The following is a 24,157-nucleotide window of genomic DNA, read 5'->3' on the forward strand; positions in this document are numbered from 1 at the left end:
AATTCTTATAAAGCAAATTAAAAATAAATAGAATTAAATCAAGCATTTGAATGATAATTAAGTCATGGTTTCTTATCCTTGAGAAAGCACTGGTGGTCATTATATAACGCTTGTCCATTTTAGGAATTTTAATGTTTTGTAATCTAATGCGATTTTGTTTTATTTGGCTATGTAAAGATTAATTACAAAAATATCTTCAAATATTTAACAAAATAATTTTTAGATATCCATCAAAATATAATTAGTATATAAGCCATGCATAGTTAACTATATAAATTTCATAAATTCAGAATATATACATAAATTATATATTTTTTATATTTAATTTTATACAATAATTATTATGATCGACATTAAAATTAGTTTAAATATCAGTAAATAATAAAGCAGTTTTTTACTAAAAAATTATTAATGTACGTAATTAATAACATATTTTTACTATTTTCATTACTTTAAACGTAATTGATTTCATATTTCATATGAAATTATTACAATGTATAGATTTAAAACATTTAAACAAACAATTCAATCACAATTGCAAAATTTTAATGAATGCAAAAGTCTACTTTATTATAAATTCCAAGTATTTTTAATTTATAGAAATATGTTATAGAAAATTGTAAAATAAAAAATAAAATAAGATTTTATTGTAAATAATAAAGATCATTTTTTATTTATAGAATTAAAAATATGTTATATTTAAATGTTACATTTCAATAGGGGAATTTCCATATTTAAAAAACTGTTGATGTGGAGAATTTCTACCGCTTATATCATACTCCATTTCATTGTCTGCTTCAGTATCAGATAGACTTAATGAAACTCCGATTCTTCTTCGCAACCGATTATCATCTGGACTCTAAAAATGAAAACTTTATAAATAAAAACTTATTAAATTTGAATTAAATATAAAAATAAAAATTTTATTTGTGAATATATTTAAAATCAGTTGAGGACTATTCGACATTTAATTTAATTTTTAATTTTAAACTGTTCTCAAATTAAAAATAAATACTTAATTATTACTATGATATAAGATTTTTTGTGCAATTAAATTACAGAGTATTTTATAAAAGTTATTGTAATTATTAATTTTGAAATAATATTTTAAGTTAATTTAATATTAGTATAAAAAAAATATTTAAATTACTTCAATTGTTTTGATATATAAATGATACCTTATCTGAAATGCCAACTGTAGGTTCAGAAACATATCCAACTTCGTGTGCGTCTTCTAAATATTCTTCATATTCCTCCATTTCATCAGAGTCTGAGTCTAAGTCAGCGTAACAGTTACCACGAGAAACTTTGCAAACCATTTGTGCCAGATCTGTGAAAGTATACGAGGAAACGGTTTGTTGATTTGCATCTTGATATTTGGCTCGTAATGCTTTTGCATTTTCTCGATCTGCATTAAATCGTGGAAGAATTCCTGCTTTTGATTGACCTCCAAAGTAAGATTTTCCTATGGACAAATACAAATTTATAAAAAAAACTAAATAAATCATTAAAGAAAAATATTTTAATTGAATTTTATTTTCAAAGTCTGAAAAATAATTAAATTTTCTTTTTTCAGTAATATAAACATTAGGATTATAGATTATTATATAATTGTCAATTTGATATAAATGGAAAAATGCTTTTAAAAATCATTAAAAATCTATTGTTAAATAAATTGAATAATTCGAGGTGACACCCGTTTTAATGATAGTAAATCATATATTAATTTCATCAAATCATATATGTAATTTCATATTTAATTTCATAGTTTCAAACATATTATTATTCTTTTATGATTAAATTTGTGTAGATCAGCATTAAAATAAGGAATAGATGTACTGAAAAGTTTAACGTGTATAACATTTTTACCGTGATTATATCCTACATCTTTAATTTCATCAAAATTGGTGAATTGCAAAGTTTTATATTTGTCAATTGGTGGTCGTATGTACTCGCAGTAATCCGAGTTCTTCACTTCTTCTAGTTGTCTAACACAACTCACATATGCCAACCGTGATTGTATATCTGGTAAATTAGGCACTTTAACAGGTGTCGCAAATGGATTCCAGCGTTTCCATAGTAGCCACCATCCAGATAATGAGTCTCCGTAATTTGTTAAATCAGTATCATCTTGCGACCCAACATCGATAGCAAGAATGTGATGCGCACCTTGCCTAAGCATCTCATCAGCTTTGTAGATGGCCGTAAATTAATTAATAAAAAATAAAAATTATAATCGTAAGTGAAATGTGGTTGTTTAAAAATCTTTAATTTTTAAAATCTTAAAATAATTAAATTGGCTTAAATACAAATAATAATAGATAAATGATAGACTATACTGAAATTTTATACATTAACAACTTACATATATTAAAAATTTATAAAATGTAATTAAATGAACAATTAAAAAGTCCTAAAATAAAATTAATTTTTTATATTTGTTTGCTGAGAAATATAAAAATTTCAATATAACAAGTTGACATAATGTATTTTTCTTTGTTAAATTTGTGTACGATAATACAATGATAAAATATGGCTAAATTAAGAAATTAAATATGGAGAAACGTAAGAATTCAAATTGAGCATAATTTGAATCAATTTATATTTAATTATTGTCATACCAGTGTAAGATTAAAAATAATCATCATTGACTAGAATAAAATTTCAGTTTAGTACAGTTAAATTTTAGTTTAATTTAATTCAAAAATAAAATTTTTAAATCGCGGAAATTTCATACCTGGAACATTATTTACGTAACACCCGTCGACTAAAAGATGACCGTCAACTGGATCACATACTGGTGGAAAGATACCAGCAAAAGTCATGCTGGCTCGAATGTACTTCCAAAGTAATCCTGATTCAGATAAACTGAATCGTTTACAATATGAACAGTGCATCTTTTTATCAACGGGAGCGAGTCTGGCATATTTTGTATACTACACTAATAGGCAAGAAGTATTTATTCCTTAATAATTTACTAGCATTCACTCAATTATTTAAGTACCAAACATTAATTATTGTATACCATTTTAATATAAGCATGTTTATTATTAAATTAATATTATTAATATTAATCATTATAATAACAAAATTCATTTAAATTTTTCTCAAAATATACTTCAAGCATTTAGTGTATTATTTAGGACTGTTCTTTTTTTTATGTATTTCGTAAATATAATTTTAATATTATTCAAATGAAAAACCTTTATACAATAAACAATCAATTTTTATCTTTTACTTAAAAGCAGTCCCTTAAATAAAATGGTAATATGTTTTGTACATCATACTATTACTACTACTACTACTACTACTACTACTACTACTACTACTACTACTACTACTACTACTACTAAAATAAATTAAATAAGTAATAGCAATAAATAACAAACTATCATTTTGTTGTACAAGTCAAATTACCTGGGAGGTTATTGACGTACCCGCCATCAAGGAGAAGGTGGCCATCGGTTGGATCGCACATAGGAGGCATATAACCGGACAACGACATCGAAGCACGTATGTACCGCCAAAGTGATCCTAAACACGTCGATATTTTATTAGTTAACGCTTTTCAGTTTCTTAATAACAGTTTTTCTGTATAAGTTCTCATTTTTTTTGTAATAAATTTAATAACTTTAAATTCAACCCACAATGCTCTTCCTGATACACTAATCAGTAATATAACCCTTGAAATATGCTCAATATAAACAATTTTGTGCTAGTATTTTTCGCATAAGTACTTCAAATGAGAGCAGGGGGGGTTGTTTTTTTTTATTTCTGTATTTTAAAGCGGGAAAAAATTTATGTTCTGCTTTCCCACTTCGTGAGACTGAACCAGAGACACAAAACGGAGAGTACGTCAATAACATTTGTTTGTTCGCGCAGCTCACTCCCGCTCTTAAAGCAATCTAGTTTTACAGATAGTATGAAACTAAGTATAAAAAAAATAATATAATATAAAAATCGTGAGTATTAAATTTTGGACAAGTGCACAAAGAGTCGGTAAGGTCGTAACAATAGGCATTTTTCATTTTATTGTTAAGTGTTCTATATATTATTTGAATTAAATAAATGTTAATAAAATTTTGGTACAGACCGTGCGTGTGCGTGCGCATACAAGAAGCTGTAATGTCAGTCGTTATCGTAAAGTATGGAAGCCATAAGTCTTCAATATAGACGTCTCCAAAAGTGCCTTGAATCGTTTTATTGAAATCTTTACCGGAAAACATCGACGTCATTGGATATGTAAGATCTAGAATTTGTCTCCACCACTGTGTCATTTTCTATGATAAATAATTTCATCTTATAGTATCTAACAATATTTTTATAAAAAAATCAAATAATTTAACAGTACTCCTTGAAAAACCTTCTTGTGATTGAATCAGTAATAAATTAAATATCATTATTAAAATTAATAAATAAAGTTTAAGTTTTATTTAGAATAGTGATTAAAATTTTATAATATTTTAAATATGACTAACCAATTTCTCAAATTGAAAAGAATTATTCTTATATAATTGTTTATTAGCAGCTTCAAATTAATGAAGGCTAAAAATGAAAACAAGATTAATAACTAAGTAAAGTCAATGATAAATGTGCTATCATAATCACACCTTGGACCATTCTCGAGCCTTTTGCGTAGTCGTGGTTATATTTTTCTCCATACACCAAAGTGCACCCATGAAGGCTCCGATACTGACTCCGCCAACCATGTCAATCGGAATACCAGCCTCAATTATGGACTTCAACATGCCGACATGGGCTGCCCCTCTGGCACCACCGCCTCCTAGAACGAGACCAACCGAGGTTCCAGTCAGCCAGCGAGCCAACCTGCTGAAGTCGCTGTGCACATTCGGCTCTGACATCAATACTTTTGAGTACAGTTCATTCTAATAAAAATTCATAAACATAAATATTATTTAATTATCTATATATTTTATTTACTAATTCATATGCTTCCATTTATTTTAAAAAATTTAATCTTTTTTTATCCATCAGTGCTTAAATAAAACTCAAGTTTAGTTATAATTATTTTTATTATTAATTATAATCTTAATTATCAATTCTTATTTTAAATTATAAATTCAAAATCTAAATTATAAAACCATATTTAATTGACAAAAAATAATTTTAAACCATATTTCGAAGAGTACCATAAGTACAATGAAATTACAGGATATTAGTGTTCTATTATCATTATACAGTCGCAATTTCTGTACTAAAATAAATAACTAATATTTCATACATAATCTATTTTGATTTTTATTAATAAGTCAAAGTTAAATTAATAAGAATAATTAATTTTTATATTTTAATTCAGAGAAATTAATATATTGTAATTATTTGAAATAGTGAATTCGATGATTGCACGTTTTATAAAATAATGTAAGACTGCAAATTTTTTACAGTTAGATAATATTATTATAAAGGTATCAAATGAGTGTTGTCATAATCTCAACGCTATAACGACTTAAATTTATTCATAACTCACAATTCATTTAATGTTCAAATACTACAATTTATACTTATTTTAAATTTATGAAACTGAGAAAGTATATAAGAGAAAAATACTTTAAAATTTATGTATATATTTAGTGTGAACACAACCAAATATTTTTTTATATTTTCTAACACTTGTAATAATTGTATTTTTCAAATATAAAAATTAAATTTTGTTTATAGATTTGAATATTGTAATTCTATACATATCCACTCGCTCTTGCATATGCGCGCACACATAATATTTAATACATTTATATTAATTTTTTTAATTTAATAATTTTATTATAGAATTTGGTTTCAGATTATTAATCAATGTTTATAAATATTGTTTAGCATATTTAATTAAATCTAAAGAATTTAATTATTACTCTAACATTAAAAGTTTTAACAAAAAAATGTAATATAAAAAATTATATTTATTTATAAAAATTCTTAAAATTTTTTATTTTTATTTGAATATGCCAATCTTTTTTTAATTCTGCTTAAGTTCATAAATTTAATAGTTGTTTAATATAGATATAAAGTAATCAATCTTTTTCTTAGAATTTCGAATTTCTTATTGCTCTATTTATGCATTTACGTATTCTTTTTGATAAGGTTTAAATTAATTGAATTTTCTTGAAGTGTATTCATTAGATCGAAAATTTTTATTGTATTTTTTATTGTATATTTAAATTATAATAGGAGATTTATTTCATTTAACACTCACAATTCTGTACTGGGATTTTCTTGTAAACATGCGTTTAGGGCACTGAATGTGATGATGACTGGACACCCAAGATCTCATATTCAACCACTCGACAGTATTCATGGGTCGTTGACCATTGTGTTCCTTGTGCAGAAGCACAAGTTCCTTTTGCGTACGCATAGCTAGTCGCTCAACCTCGCGCTCAGTTCGACCAAGCGATGGTGATCGATCACCAAGACCAATTATCAATATACAATCGGCTTGACGAACACAACGCTGGGTCCATAAAGTGTAAGTAGAGTCGCACTGGTATAATGAAATTCGATGCTGATCTTCCTGTTGCGCTAACCACGAAGTCAAACGGTATTCGTTCATTGAATCCATGATCGTACCGCCTAGTGTCTATTAAAAAATGATTATTTTGTAATAAACAGAACCATTATTATTCAACATATTTATGTATATGTATTTATGTGTAATATTTACAAGATACTACACTCTGTATGATAAATACCTATATTTATCAAACTTTTGTATATTTTTATTTAATAAATTAATAAAAATATATGGAACTAAATAATATTTTGAATATTTATTGTAAAAATAATACAAAAATCTTAAGTACAATTCAATTTATTTTTAATATTAAATCATTTTTTACATTTAAATTAAATAAAATAGTTGTATATTTTTTAAGCCAATAAATATATTTTAATAGATTTTTTGTATTTTTAATATTAATTTGAAAGATTAAACTCACTTTTTTTACAACATCAGAAGTTAAACGTAAACAAGGACCAATAGCACATAATGAGTGGTATAGTTCATAAGTAAATGCTGTTAATGGAACATCATCCGATACTGGAACAATGGCAACTGTTGAAAAATTGACTTGTGATGGTCGTGCATCTACAGCTGTTTGTCTATAATGTAATTCACGATGTATTTTATTACATTTAAAATATCATTATTAAATATAAAATCAATAAGAATGTAACCTATAATTTAAAAATAAATTTTTACCCTGAATTAATGTACAGTACCAAGAGTATAATAAAATAATTATCTTTACCTGCTATTGCGTGCACCATTTTTTGGACGTGCCTGTTTCCATGTACCAAGCAAGCGATGACCAAGTAAATTAATCAATCTTGTCACAACTATCGGATATCTAAGTTTGATGACATTGAAAAGTCCTTCAGGAAGTTTTGCTAATTCCGAATCACGAACTGCCATTACAGTGGTTGATCTCAGAGTCTGTGTAACCATTTCCACAATTCCAACTAAATCCCCCTTGCCATATTCAGCAACTAATTCCTTTTTCCCATTTTCATAGGTAATTACTGATCTCAAACGGCCACTCAAAACAATAAACGTGCAATCAGACTCATCACCTTGACGATAAACAGCTCTTCCACTCTCCAGGAACAGCCAATCAAGGGCAAAATCAACCTAAAATTAAACATTATCATTACATTAAATCTTTTTTTTAATTCTTACAAATATAAAATTTCTATACATTTTAAATTTAATAAGCTCGTTAACAATAATAATATAAATAATTATTTGGTTCGTTTTTTTACTTTTTCAGCTTTTATCATCTTTATTCATTTTGTTAAAAAGATTTTACTTGGACTAAAATTAAATAAAGTTTATATACTGTAAAAATAAATAAAAATAATTGAAATAAGAATTTGTACACGATTATATATCCAAAACTCTATTAAAACTTGTATTATTTTTTAATACACGCTAATTCATAATAAAACACTACAATACCTGTCTAACAAAAGGGCTTAATCGTTTTACAACCGTTTTTGCAACATGCAATACAACAGTAGGTTTTTCACGCATGATAGAGAAAAATGTAGATTTACTAAGTAAAGCTATACGACTTGAGTGTTTTGCTCTAATTGTATAAAATGATGGTTCTCCCGTTAATACAGCTAGTCCACCAACGATTTCTCCTTGATGAGCACTAAACATATGTACATCTTCGCCTGCATCACAACCCTCAGATACACGTTGACTAATAATTAATGACCCAGACACAACGTAAACTAAAGCGACATCCTAAATATAATATCAATTACTAGTTTAGATAAAAGTGTTCATGTTCAAAAAATAATATAAAATAATGATAATTAATTAGTGAAAATAAAAGCTAATAATATTACACTATGTAAAAACATTTTCTACAGATCGGATTAAAAAATTTATTTTATAGATAATTTTAATTTAAATCTTATTTCATTTTAAATGGTTATTCTAAAATAATGTAAAAAGTTAATTACAAATTAAACTTTGTAAAGCCAAAATGTACAACAACAAAACATAAAGTTGTAAAATTTTTTGTTATCGGACTTTATAAGATTGTTCATTCTTAATTAAATAAATTTGTATATTCAAATTTTTTTGTATTTAATACATGTGATATAATATAATGTTTAAATTAAAAATCATTTATTTTTTATTAAGATTACAGAAAGCAATTAAATTTTTTAAATAATTTATGTTAAATTTTATAAAAAAAAATCTATACAAATTCTAGAATCTTTCATTGAAATATTTATTAATAAAAATCTATTAAATATAAAAATATTCTTTTTAATCTTATAATTAATATTTTTATAAAATAGAATGAACTTTTTGTAGTTTTCTGATTAAAAATGGTATTTTCTAAATTTTATAGTAAATTAACCTTGAAATATACCTTCTGACTTTCTTCTTTCATGAGGTAAGTTCCAGTGGGTACTTCCCTAATTTGAACCTTGCCCCCTTTAAGAAGAGTACCATCTTCTAGACCTAATTCCTTAATGAACGCTTCTGTAGCAATTTGGACCACTTGTATTTCATCTAAAGGGTGTTGTACACCTTCAATCTTTGAATGCTTACGATTAGTGTTACTTAAGTGAATCCCTGCACCATCCAAAGATTCACCAGGATGTGATAATGGCTGATTTGATATAGAACATGGCCAATGCGAATCACAGTCTGGGATCATATCAGGTGTATATTGACTTAATTGAGAATCAGAATTTTGAGTTTTCCATTCTAAATTTGTTTTTGGTCTATGATACAACGTAAGAAAATGAACATTATAGAAAATTCTATAAAATTATAATTTATTTCATTACATTATATATATTATTAAGATGTTTATTTCTGAATTCTAATAGTTTTGTTCTATTTAAAAAAATGATGTTCTTATTACAACTAAATTTTTCCTCAAAATAATTAAAGCAATATACAAATAATATTTACCTTCGAGTTACCATTATTGGAACAGGTTGAGATATATTAATACCAGATTCTTTTGGAGAAATATCAAAAGAGTGTTGATCGGGAAGTGTTGGATATGATGAAATAATCTGTTCTGAAGCAAGTCCTGCAAAATTCTCTCGCGTTCTTGATCTTACAGGTGAACCTGAAACTGAACCATGTTTCTTTCTGTGTGGACCTTGATTAATCAATTCAGCAGATAGCCCTAAATATTGATGTAAAGCTGTAAATGTTACACGTTGCAACCGGACCATAATAACTTGAATGACCCGAATGAAAGCGTCAGGATGATCTTGAAAAACCTACAAAAATTACAAATACAACATTCCATATTTAATATAAAATGCTCAATATTTTACTATAGAAAAACTATTCATAATTATTGTTAACACTAACTGAGTTTAAATATTTCCAATGATAATTAATTTACATGGATTTATTGTAAATTTATATATGAATTATTGTACTGAATGTTATATCAATTTTAAATCTTTTATATTTTAATTGCCTACTTTTTTTTTTTTTAATCTAAAAGAATTAATTGAAAATATATGTACTTGGTTAATAAAATTTTTCATAATTTAAAAATTAAATAAATGTAATGTATATATGAAACTATTTAATAAATGTTTTATAAAGTATATATACATATAATACATATAATTACTATATAAAGTATATGATAAATAAAATTTTTTAATAAATTTTTCAATTCAAAACTATAATAAATTAGATTCCTTATTTGAATAAAACAATTTCAGTTTTTCTTATCATAATATTAATAGTTATTTATTTTTATTTTATTTTATTACATAATAATTAATATGTTAATAGCATTTAAAAGTGTTTAAAGTATATTTTGTGTTAAATAAATGATTTAAATATATATTTTAGTACAGGATTAGTTTTCCAAATGACCTATGTTTTACATAAACATAAAATTTTTTTTTATTTAATATAAATATTTTTAATTATCATCATGTATAACTGTTAATGTAAAAATTAAATTTATTTAAATAATAGATTATTTACAATTATTTATTATTTATTTAAAAATATTCTTACTTCTTGAAAGGCATACATTGGCAATTTTACAACAACAGAATCCTCTACAGCTCGGGCAGCCACTGTTTTATATGTACTTATATGTCCAGTTAATACATCGGTAAAACTTAGTAGGCTAGTAACTGATTCTCCAGTTTTCACTAATTTAAGTGAAATCTGAGATCCATCAGAACATGTTATATAGACATTAACTAAACCTTGTTGAACAATAAAAACATTTTCATCAGGATCTCCAATTTTGAATAAAGGAGTTCCTGCTGGCAAATTAATAATTTCGGTATGTTTACATAATTTAAGAAAAACTGGCTTGTCAAAATGTCCAAATACTCTTATACTTTGCAACATATAAAGTGCATCTGGTGGTACTCTATCACCTGGACCAACATCCTCTTCAAGATATTCTGCAGGTGGTTCTAATACTTTTAGTTGTTGTGGAGTATTTTCCTTTTTTAATTGTAAAAGCCTTCTAGCAAATCGCATAACAGCTCTTCGCTTTTTCCCTTGTCCTGTACCATGGACTTGACCACCTATAGATTTCACTTTTCTCAACATCTTTCTGCCGTAAAATAGAACTTTGTCTCTTTTTCTGAACCTTGGTCTGCCAGTACTAACACCTACAAACTCTTTGACTTGAGGTAAAAGTTCTTTTGTCTTCCATTTTCGTAGAACGTATATAGATATAACCACAATAATTAAAAGAATACTGATAGATGTTATTAATAATGTTTTTGATGTTTGATATTCTACAATTAAATATTCTATCCATCTTGAAAAAGTATAAGAACCAAGGCTATTATTAAATTTATTTATCAACTCCACAACCTATATAAAATTATAAAATATATTTTTTTTTATTAAATATTTAAATATCAACTTTGGACATTATATTAAAACTTTACTTTATTAAAATGTTAAATAACTTAATAATATTATTATACTATAAAAATAAAATTAATTGAACAGTATATATTTAAAATTTTGTAATCATTCAAAAATTCTTAAATTTTTAAATATAGAAAATATTTTATCAAAAAATTTATATCTGTAATAATATATAATTTAAGTGTGTACATAAAAATTATCAACACCGAATGGAGTATATCTTAATCCGACCATTGATGCAAATCTACACGTATGATTACAGTCTTATCAAACATGAAAAAAGTTTAAAACATACGCATATAATTAGTCAAAGAAAGTGTAAGATAGTGGAATACCTCCATTATGGACATTCATGTCTTCTACGTGAAATTTCGTTGCCTTCCTGAAGCAGCAGAAAATTCACTCTGCTCGAGCACAGAGCGAAAAATAAGTACGACGACGACGATGAAGAGGACGAAAACGAAAACAGGTACAAAGGTAAGGATGAGGAGTAGTAGCGTTGATCGTAAAGTGCGCCCAATGATCGTTTCCTCATTTGGAGCTAAATGCTTGTTACTTCGAAAGCAGAGAGCAAATTAATTCATATGCAAATAACACAGGATTATAATGACAGCTATGAAATCTGATAGTAAAATAACAAAGCCAAGTAATAGTCAAGTAATACAGCGAACATGAATTATGGCGACCTTTCTTACCTCATTTAAGTCATCTGGCGCCATTGTAGATATCAGCTTTGAATGATATATATTAGTTTTAACCATATTATTTATCGCTTTTTAATAATATATATATGACCCTTATTGACAATCGTATGTTCATACTTAGGGTATTTTAGAGTAAACAAATATGTTTTAACATACAGAGTCTAACGTTTGTTCCATGTGTGTCATACCTGCAATAACTATATATTTATTCATATGTATATATAGCATAATAAACAACTGATTCAGAGCTATTTAAATTAAAAAATAAAGTACAATAATAATTTTAAATAATTTAAAAATTCACGCTCAATTTCTTTAAAAACATAATCAATAAATAGTTGAAAAAAAATTAATTAAGTTGTTTATTAATACATTTATTAATATAATAAGTTAAATAAAAAATAAAACTTAGTGAATTATAAATAATCGATTTTTGATTCTAATTTAATATGATTTAGTTCCTCCTAAATTATTTTTACATTATTATATAATATTAAGTAATAATAAAAACGAAAAACAATGTAATCAGCAAGGTAAATTAAAAAAAAATTATATATTGCTTGATTTAATTTAGCATTAATTTTATACTCGTTCACAGAATTAACTCATTAAAAAAATTGTCATTTAAATGGTTGTAATCCCTAAAAAATTGATTAAACGTATGCAAAATAGTACGTACTAAATATTACAAGTATTTAATAATTGAATCATAAAAAAAAAGAGAAATAACAATTATATATATTACATATATTAAAAAACAATAAGCATGTTATCGATCAATTTTAATTAATAAATAAATAACATTCAATAAAAATTCGAAATTAATAGTTTTTAATAATTAAATATTGTCATTAAATTCCAAGAATTATAGGATGACATATAGACGGTAAAAAGATATTTTATAATGAAAATTTTTTAATTAATAAATATAGTTTAAAAATTTTTAAAAATTAATTTATATTATATACTATTTAATTATATACTAGGCATGTAAACTTTCAAAATAAACATTTGAACTACTATATAACATATCGTTATCCTATTATTATTGACAATGTATTTTTAAATATAAATATCTATACTACCCGTCTCATTCATGTATTCTATTTTTCCAAATCCTATTCGGACATTCTATGTTCATCAAAATGAAATCCCAGTCAATCTACGGGTTTCAAAGTTGTTAGACATTGGATGTATCGCATTTAGCTCGTTATATTACATTATACATATAATGAACATGTTCACCTGTAGTTTACCTTCATTGAGTATAACTGCGTATTTATTGACGTATTCAGGTATACTTGCACTTAATTTAATATTCCGGAAATAATATATCTATGACGAGCTTTGGCTTGAATAAAGAATCATCATTTTAAGAAATGTAACGAGAATTGAAAGGGAGATAAAAAATTTACATTTAAAAAAGGCAAAAGGGAAGGAACGCCTGCGTACGATAAAAAGGATGATAGAGAAGGGGGACACAAAAAAGAGGGAGAGAGAGAAAACAGCAAATCCAAAAACCCGGGATATCAGAATAACCACTGACAAGACTCAAAGTATTGAGAGAGAATGTTAAGAGGTTGCAAAATATTGGTAGTGAATGAGACTCAATGAGCATCTATTCAAAAGTAATTTTATCTTCGTCTCTTATGCGCAAGCAAATAGACAATTAAGTTAACAAATTTCGGAATAGTAACAGTAGCAGCGGCACAGTAGCCGCCGGTGAATTCGGAAATTGAAGGCGTTGGCGTGCACGCCGTATTTCTAAAAGTTTAAGTTGGACTTTAAGCATTTTAAAGTTTGAGTGAGACAACTGTGACTAATTAGAAATTGTATATACGTATATAAGTTTATTTGTACGCTACTTTCTTGATTGTTTTAAACTGAAGAATACCAAGTATTTTGTTCTTTGTGAACTAGAGCTAATGAAAAAATGGCTGAAAAAGTGGCCAACATGAATGCTAACGAAAAGACTATTAAACCTGTTCTACCTGTCGTCACTCCAAACTACATCAGCTGATCGACAAGGTATTAATCAGTAAGTTCTTCGCTTGACATTTTTATTCAAATATTTACCACTCTTAGGTGTTTGTGAAAGAATTATTTATTTTGCATATAATTGGTGTATGTAATATATCATTTATTTTGGTTTTATTATACTAGGATAAACTTTTTTAGAGGTATTTTATATTATTTTATAAACAGTTTGATTTTAAAAGTATACTAAAAACTTTTCATAGTTTTGTTTTGTAAAATGATATGAAAAATACTTATAAATTTTTTTATAGTTTTGTACTTTAGAGATATATACTTATTAAATTTCAAGTTTTAATTATTAGCAGTTTAAAAAATTTTTTTCATTAAAGTACAATTTAATAATTACTTAATTGTTAAATGATCAAGAATAATTTGTACACATAAAATAATTATAATTAACAATTATCCCTTTTTAAATAAAAATTAATGATAAATAGGTTTAAATACCTAAATATATTTTTTTTATAATTTAATATGGAATCTATTTGTATAAAAGTTTGTATAAATAAGTCATGGAAATATAAATATATAAAATTTATTTGTTGTAGAATTTTAAGGTTTTTAAAAAATCTGGAAGTCTACAAATTTTACAAAATAGCATTACGTGAAAACAATCAAAATGGGCAACAAAAACAGTTGTTGTGTATATTCTAGTCCACAACTTGGTCGCAAAGAACTATCGACGGAAGGTGGCGACAAAGGCTTTCAGGAGCATCTTCCCGAGGGTGAGATCAGTATCAATAATCTTCAACATATAAGTGAAAGAGAGCCTGAAGATTGGGACTCTGATCCATCATTACATCCTTGTGCTGGTACTATTTTTATGGAACGTTCCAAACAAGCTATTGAAAGTAATTATTTGAAAATATGTTCCTTAATTTTTAAATATTAAAATATATACTATCGTTTAAAATTATGTATAATTTTATTTTGTAGATGGATTAGTTAGAAAAAAAAGTCAATACCAAATAGCAGATATAAGACCTCTTAAAAAAAGCAGCAGTTGTAGTACAATATATTTAGATGATAGTACAGTTTCTCAACCCAATTTAAAAAATACTGTCAAATGTGTAGCCCTAGCAGTGTATTATAATATTAAAAATAGAATATCAAATAGACATATTGATATATTTGATGAAAAACTGCATCCTTTAACCGTGAGTAAAATCAATAAACTATTTATTAATATTTTACCTAATAATGTTGTATTATTAAATTAAAATATTAATTTATTACATTCGAAATTTATATTTCTGACATTTTTCTAACCTATTTTAAAGTAAATCAAAATAATTAAAAATGTAATTAAGCAATGGTTAGTGTTTTTGTTTTCATGCATTCATGGTGAAGATATAAGTGTATTTTATTTATTTCAATTAATATAATAAGTTTATTCATGAAGGTTACAAAATGCATATGTATAAAGGATTAATAACAATTTATTGTACTAGTAAGTACTATTTGTTTACTTTCAAAATTAATTTAAGTTATTGTTATAACTAACTATAATTGATTGTAAATTAAATAAGATTTAAATAATCACTTAATTTATTTAATAATTTTAATTGTCATCATTAAAAACATATATTAAAAATATTATGTTTTTAGCGCGATGGTGTGTCTGAGGATTATGATAAACATAACCCAGAACATAAGCAAATCTATAAATTTGTACGAACTCTATTTAATGCTGCACAGCTAACAGCTGAATGTGCCATTATAACTTTGGTTTATCTTGAACGTCTACTTACATATGCTGAAATAGACATAACACCATCAAATTGGAAAAGAATTGTGTTAGGGGCAATTCTCCTAGCTTCAAAAGTGTGGGATGATCAAGCTGTATGGAATGTTGATTATTGTCAGATATTAAAGGATATAACTGTAGAAGATATGTAAGCATACAAAATTATATAATTACAATGAATGTAAATATTAAAGAAAAAATATTGAGTTTAAATATTATGCTTTAAAAATATTTCATGGTGACGTTTTAATTTAATTTATTTTAAATTAATCATTATTTATCTGTAACATAATTTCAATTATTTTTACCACTTTAATATAGAGACATTAATATCATTTTTGAAAAATTATTTTTTTATTTAGTATAGTATAAACATTAAATGTAGAATCAATGTTTATTTATTACTTATAGGAATGAATTAGAGAGACAATTTTTGGAAATGCTTCAATTTAATATAAATGTTCCTTCAAGTGTATATGCTAAATACTATTTTGATTTACGCACACTTGCTGAAGCAAATGAATTAACATTTCCAAGTGAACCATTAAGCAAAGAAAAAGCTCAAAAACTTGAGGCAATGTCTAGAGTATACGAAGATAAAGTTATGTCTGAAGTTTTACGAAATGGTATTAAAAAATGGTCTAGTTTAGACAATATATATATAGGTGGACCCAGGCGCAGTATAGCTATTTTATCTTAAAAAAAATTCTTTTACAATTAAAATTGAATTTGGTTTCTATCTTTCTAAACAATAATTTTATAATTCTAAAGATTAAAATTAATTGCAATATAAGTAAAGATATTTAGAAAGACAATTAAAATATTTTGTTAAGACTGTGTGTATGAAATATTTAAATTTTTATATGTGAAAATTTTGTAAAGAACGACATTTTGTAGTTTGTGCCTCAGAAAGTGATATTTGTTTTATGAAAGTAATATTTACAAGGCGTTCTAAGACTACATTGTATATTGAAAATATCTTGAATGAAATAGGATAATAATATTATTTAAATATATGTAAATTTTATCCTAAAACTGATATTTAAATTTTTTTAAATAACTGAGAATTTTAATCTCGTATTGTATTTGAGTTAAGGCTTTATAAATATTTTCTTATAATGTAATATAGACAAATCAATATTGTATTCTATTTTTTATCTAAAGGGGTGTAAATTATCTTTATAAAGTATTTCACATATATGTGAGTACATAAAATTAAAATTTCTAAGTATTTTTATTATAGAAATCCAATTATACTAATCTACAATTCCATTTCATGATGATAAATCATTTTTAATATATTGTCAAGAGCAATTAAAATCTATAAACAGAGTACATTGATTAAAAGTAATTTGAAAGATGATATTTTTATTGAAGATATAAATAATTCCTTTCTTTATTTTCATTTTATTGATCAAGTGCCAGCAATTTTTTGTAATTCTGTAATGATCCATGCAAGTACTAATCCTAATGAATATTCATTAATAATTTGTTTGATGAAGTTTTTAAAGGACATTTATGTAAAGATTTTGTAATTTAAAATTTATTAAGTTATTGGATATAAATATAATACCAGAATTGTAAAATCTAGTTTTATTAATAATACAAAGCAATTCAATTCAAAAAGTTAATTGAGAAAAGTAATCAAAATACATGATTATGCTGGATTCTATGGTATCAGCTTATGAAAATATAAAATTACATCTGAAACATTTTTATAGTATGAGGGAAAAGTAATATTTCTAACATCAAAAATGATTAATTTTTATATATTAAATAAGGATCATTTTAATACAGTTTACAAACAAATAAGTTCATTTTTTCATTCCTTTTAAATTTTATATTAATATTACTAATAATTAAACAGAAGTTTTAATACTGATATTTTTTTTAAATTCTATAAGAAATTTAATTTTAATTATAAAAATACTTTAATAAATAATAAATTTTTTGTACGAATTATTATCTTACTTTAGCCGAAAAATTGGAAATTATAAGGCAAACTCAAGAAATATATATTTTACTTTCATATATTAATTTTAATAATGTAACAAAAGAGGTTATGTTTTTATTTTAAGTTCATAACGTTTACAATAATTCAGAATTTTCTGCGTATACCTTCTTTTTTTGTATTCCTATCTATTCTAAATAATGATGAATCTAGTCGAAGCTCAATTTTATTAATTCATTCAATCACTTATACTTTTTGATATTCTTGTCCTATTTCTTTTAAATATAAAAATATGTATAAATATGACTTATAATTGATTAATATTTTTGCATATTTTGATTACATATATTAGAGCCTATCAAATGAGAGACACATTAACAATTTTTTCAATTTCTGAAAAGATAGTAATCATTCTAATTCTTAATCTGTTACATTTTACTAATGAAATACTATTATCTTAATAAAGCTGTCTCTTTGTAAATATATTTCTTTTTTTTCTTAGTTTATAATTTAAAAATTTTAGATCTCAGTCAAATATACAAAGTAAATTAATATAATGCACCAGTTAATATAAATACATGTGATAAATTCAGAAAATATATATTTTCGAAACTTTATAAATATTGCTTTAAAAGCGTAATTTTGCAAAATATTTCTAATAAGTGATCATTATTAATATATACTATTAAAGAAAGAATTTACTTATTTTTTATACAAAGAATAATAGACAAATAAATTGTAAATCTAATTCTTGTAAATTTATGCAAATAAATTTTTTAAGTTTGAATTTTATTGTAGCTTTATAAAAGTGATTTTATTAGTCTATAACTTTTCTGAAATAGTATAATTGTCAATAAAAACCCCAATAGTGTGGTTCTTCATATTACACATTAATTTTATTTTATGTAGGTACTGCAAAATTTAAAAAAATATTTCACCGTTTCATAAAAACAAAAAGAGAATTGCACCTTTTCGTAAAATATTACGATATACTTTAAAAATTTTTTTTATTATTTTGAATGTTAAAAGTAACTAACTACTCGTCATAATGTTCACAGTATACAAATGATACTGATGATTACTTTATATGTTCAGGTAATGTTATTCCGTAAAAAAGTGTATGTATAACATTAATTAAAATGTTAGTATCTTGATTAAGCAAGTATATCGCATTTTACATTAATATTTTGGAATGAGATAGTTATCAACAGAATAAAATAAAAAATAATACGAAAATATATGTACAAATAATCATTCATAACTTTAAATTAATGTTTAAACGCTTTACAAATTCAACTATTATAATTTTTTGTTTTCGAGTATAAAAAATTAGTTAAGCAATAGAAAATTTCATTGATTAACCACCTCATTATTAAAGCAAACGAGTATTATGAAATATTGAGTTTTAAACACTATATAAAAATTAACTAACAAATAGATTCTTCTAAAGCATTGTACATGTAAACAATTAAAGCAGTATAAAAAAATATATATTTTTATTAGATTGTAATTTATAATATGATTGATTAAATGTATGAATATTTTAATTAAATCTTGACTTTAATCAATACATATGTTTCTAACTTTGTGAATAAATTATATTATTTTAAGTGAAAATATGATTAGTTCTTATAATTAATTTTGATATAAAATATATATAACATAATAGTATATTTTGTAAGCTATGTTTACTTTTTTCACTATAAACGATTATATGAAAGTATTGTGAACATATCAGAAATAAATATTTTATTATTCCTTTGTTTTTACTTGTAATCTATAAATTGGTAAAATTTGATACATAATAACCACAAGTAATATATTTAATAAACTTGATTTTCGTTCATTTAATTTTTCAATTTATGCGATTATATTCTATGACTAATATCGCACAAAATTTCAAAACTATTTCATTTTCTTTTTTTTTTTAAACCCAGCTAAATTAAATTTTTGTTCTGAAATTATATACATAAATCTATAACAATTGAAAAATTCTTTCATAATTAACTTAATCCAATATATTCAATAGTAATATAGAATAGAATAGAATAGAATAGAATATAGTAATATATAAATAAAGATGACCTCTGAGAAGTCTAAATCAGAAATAAAAGCAGACAATTTATATTGTATATACAATGTGTTTTAATATTTCTACCATTATCTTTTATACAAATTTTGTTTTTAATTATGAACAGATACTATTTCTGATCCAATTATTAATTTTTGTTTTATTTTTCTTAGAGATGGAATAGGAAAAATGGATTTAGGTTCTAATTATAAAAAATATATAGGAAAACAATAATATTTCAAACACAAATAAGATTATTCCAGTAACTAAACTTATATATTCATTTGAAATAATCTATCAATATCAATATTAATTTCACGCTACATATGTAACATAAAATCAATCTATGCAAAAAGAAAAAGTAAAAAATGATTATGTACATAACAAAACTTATAATTTTAGTTCATTAAACTTAATAAAGTATTCATTTGATATTTTGTTTATACTAAATAGAAACTTATCTCTTTATGATTCATTTATAGGGACACAAAAATTGTATTTTGATATTTAATTTTTTACTTTTAATTCCTTAAACATATAAGTATAATCGAGATTATGTTTAATATCATTATAATTTTAATATGCAATATTAATATTATAATTGCAAAATATAAGTAGTTTTTTATAACTATCGAATTTATAATTAATATAAATTATAATCGAATATCTTATTTAATTCAATTAGATAAAAATAATCGAAGATACTGTATCTTATAAGTATTAAATAGTACTAATATAATTACTTTGATACATATAATTATTTGATAACATTATTATAGTATATTTACGTAAGCATGTTACTAAATTAATTAATTGAAACTATATGATTTGACTTAATTTTTTAAATCAATTTTTCATAAATTTTTCCGTAATAATTTTAAAATAAAGTAAAAAATTGAATATTATGTTATTACTTAATAAATGATCATTGCAATGAGCACAAAGATAATATTATAAACATTCGTTACTTGCAAAAAATTAAAATCAATTAACAATCTCGTGCATTAGATAGATCCAGGGCTGTTAGATTAATTTGGTCTTTTTACAAATTATTTTATTTATGTAAAGTGGTTGTTTTATCAATGGTATAACTTATATTTTGATAGTATTATTATAACTAATTTAAAATATTTAAAGGTGTAAGATACAATTAAAGTAATACAATTAAAATATTTAAAGGTGTAAGATACAAGATAAAATAAAATTATAATAGTTCTAAAAGAATTAAAAAAACAAAATTAAAAAACATTTTTATTGAATGCTACTAATGAAATTTTATAGCTTATTTTTACTTATGTTTATTTCAATTTATTTTTATACATTATGAAGGTTATATCTTTACAATTGATATTCAAATAATTATAAATAATTATATTTTTGTTTACAATATAAAATAAATATTTAAAAAAAATTGAATGACAATTTTATGTATGAATGAAATTTGCAAATAAAATTTTCAAGCATCTAATTGTATATAATTGTCATTAATTTATATTAATATATATTTTATTTTTAAATGTATGAATTGTTTTTAAATTTTCATAATTGTAAATTGATGTTTCTTTTTAATAATTTGAAGTAAAATATATTTTAGAAAGTATATTAATTTTAAGTATATAATTGTACAAACATTTATTAGTGTGAATAATGTGATAATCCTGTCATCCTATCAAAACAAAGAACAAATTAAAAACCGAATGAATTTAGTTTTTACTTTTAGATTAATTAATCAAACTATTTATAAATATGAATATAAGTAATATAATGTTATTCATATTTATAAAAGTAATATATTAAGCTTTATTATATTATTCAAAATCTAACCTTCTACATGTTCAATTTTTGTTTTTTAGTTAACACACAGGATTAAAATGAAAATAAAACATGCCTGTAATTGGAACTTATTAAACTTCATACGCATTATGATTAATTAATATTAAACCTTAAAATAATTAATTGAAAAATTATTATAACAATTTTTATTCAAACAATTTTTTTATGAATATTATGTTAAAAATATGGCATTAAAGGCATATTATTTAAATAAAAATATTTTATATAAAGAATTTGAATTTAACGGTTCTAATTTTTTATAAGTTAAAGACATCATGATTTGAGGCATTTATTCATTTCTAATGAGTGAATATTCTTGTTATGTAAAAAACATTTAAAGAAGATACAGGACATGTTTTGATGAAAGATTTGCAGAAAAACATTGAGATAACTGTACAATAAAACTAATGACGGTCACTAAAAGTAAAATGAAAGAAATAAAAGTATTAAGAACAAAATCCTTTTTTGCACGTATAGTTAAGAGATTGACTGTTATTTTAATTCGAAAACAAAGAATGAATAAAAGAAAAATTTGTTGTACTTACATATGTATATAAATTAAAGTTTTTTACAATTTTAATTTGAAAACAAAAATTTTTTTCTTTTTAATAGAAAATTACTAAAACTAACAATAAATAACAACTTCTTAATTTTTTTACTTAATTCAAATGAATGAGAAAGTATTTTAATATTTATAATAAATGAAAATCTGATTAAGTTTAGATATAGTACTAAAAATAAATTACTAAAAAAAAATATTTTATAAAAAAGTATTGATAATTAATACGTGTTAGAAAAGCTAATAGAAAATTAATATATGTATTATTTGAAAAATAATATTTAATATTTAAATTCAATGTTTTTTAATAAAAAGTATTTTTCATAAAATTCTTTTGTATCTTCTCCGACTGTAATATTTCAGTTTTCGGGTTTTATTCGTCTGGATTTTTTTCATCTTTGACTATATATAACCTATTTAATGTAAATATTTATCTTTCATCGTTCAGATCTTATTTATATTGTATTCTAATTGAATTAAATATATCAAGAATTTGTATAAATTAGTGTATAAAAGTAAATTCATTAATGAAAACTAAACCCAACTAATATCACTCAATGACTATTGTAATTTAATTAATCTATTTCGGTAAAATACGTAAAATTGAAAATTCTTAATACTTGATATATTATTGTATTAAGTTTGATATCATTATATATATATATAACAACATTTTAGGATTTTGTACAAGACAGTATACAGGCACAAAAGACAAAATAAAATAAAAGCAAAATTACATGTAAATTTAATTCTTATTTCCAACTCCATATAAATTTATATATTGTATACTTTGCACAATTGTCAATTGGAGATTATCTACCGACTAATCAATTATTCATTAAATTGTAGACGAATCATGATACGGATTAATTATAAATTTAGTTAATAATGATTACATAAATATTTGTAATGCTTAAGAATAAAAATTAATTGATAAATCATTATAAATAATACAGAACCGATTGTTTTTATTATAATAATCGAGAAATATTTTAAAATATTTAGTTGAAAACTTTTTTATCATAAACATTTATGAACCATTGATATATTAAAAAGAATCAATAGTATAAAGATAAAAATTAATGTAGTATAAATTCCAATTGATTTTGGATAATAGAATACTGTTTTAATAAGTTAAATATTAGAATTTATTATTTTCATAAAAATTTATTATTTTTAAAAGTTATTTTAATACAATCTAAAATAATTTTACTTTATCTACGAATATAATTGAAATTAACATTTTAATTTAATTTATTTTGACATTTGCGAAAACTTTTCAAAAGTACGTATTATTTTAGTTTAGTTACTGCTTAAACTAATCAAGTACAACAAATTAATTATTAAAGTATAACGTAAATTCTAATTTGCAACTAACAAATTTTATTTGTATAACAATTGTATTATTTTAATAATTGTTAAATCATAAATTTATAAACTTACTTTAACGAGATCGAGTATACAAGTACTAAATGTTCAAAGCAAACTCTTTATTGCCTGTAAGTGTATATATATGTAATAGATGAGTGCGCGCGCTGCTATTTTTTTCTTTTCCTTTTACCTCTTAAGAGAGATAGAAAAAGAAAACGTATTTTGTGTACAGTACGTGTACACACATAACATTCTCTTGATAACTATAGCAAAAATCCAAAAGCTCAAATATTTAATGCGTGAATACGGAGAGGAGTAATTTCGAAGGGAAAATAGTAAATTAGAATTAATACAAGTTATTAAAAAAAAGTGCAGTAAATTGAGAAGTTTCTTTAGTACCGAGAGGCTTTGTCGATTGTACAGTCGAGAAACAGGTGAAAATACCAATATAATATATATTTGTTTTTT

At 23.5% G+C, this 24,157-nt stretch overlaps 2 protein-coding genes across 3 annotated transcripts; one reads left to right on the forward strand and one right to left on the reverse strand.

Moving 5' to 3' along the window:
- Positions 1–695: 695 nt before the first annotated feature.
- sws (patatin like phospholipase domain containing sws) lies at positions 696–11,944 on the reverse strand. Its single transcript, XM_011504642.1, has 14 exons — positions 11,752–11,944; positions 10,535–11,356; positions 9,452–9,771; positions 8,901–9,258; positions 7,967–8,260; positions 7,260–7,639; positions 6,948–7,110; positions 6,209–6,589; positions 4,611–4,886; positions 4,094–4,280; positions 2,738–2,854; positions 1,870–2,190; positions 1,197–1,465; positions 696–859 (listed from the first exon to the last, which is right to left on the reverse strand). Exons 1-14 carry the CDS (start codon positions 11,764–11,766, stop codon positions 707–709), a joined length of 4,056 nt encoding a protein of 1,351 aa, XP_011502944.1. The 5' UTR covers positions 11,767–11,944; the 3' UTR covers positions 696–706.
- Positions 11,945–14,127: 2,183 nt separating this feature from the next.
- CycY (cyclin Y) lies at positions 14,128–16,641 on the forward strand. 2 transcript variants are annotated; one of them, XM_011504644.1, is made up of 5 exons: positions 14,128–14,148; positions 14,706–15,008; positions 15,094–15,314; positions 15,766–16,052; positions 16,316–16,641. In XM_011504644.1, the coding sequence occupies exons 2-5, from the start codon at positions 14,777–14,779 to the stop codon at positions 16,602–16,604; spliced, it is 1,029 nt and encodes a 342-aa protein (XP_011502946.1). In that variant the 5' UTR covers positions 14,128–14,148; positions 14,706–14,776; the 3' UTR covers positions 16,605–16,641. The 2 variants fall into 2 exon arrangements, with proteins under 2 accessions (XP_011502946.1, XP_011502945.1); XM_011504643.1 differs by having other exon boundaries at positions 14,136–14,158.
- The last annotated feature ends 7,516 nt before the right edge of the window (positions 16,642–24,157 follow it).

The sequence above is a fragment of the Ceratosolen solmsi genome, unplaced genomic scaffold, assembly GCF_000503995.2.
Source record: "Ceratosolen solmsi marchali unplaced genomic scaffold, CerSol_1.0 scaffold58, whole genome shotgun sequence".
NCBI lineage: Eukaryota > Metazoa > Arthropoda > Insecta > Hymenoptera > Agaonidae > Ceratosolen > Ceratosolen solmsi.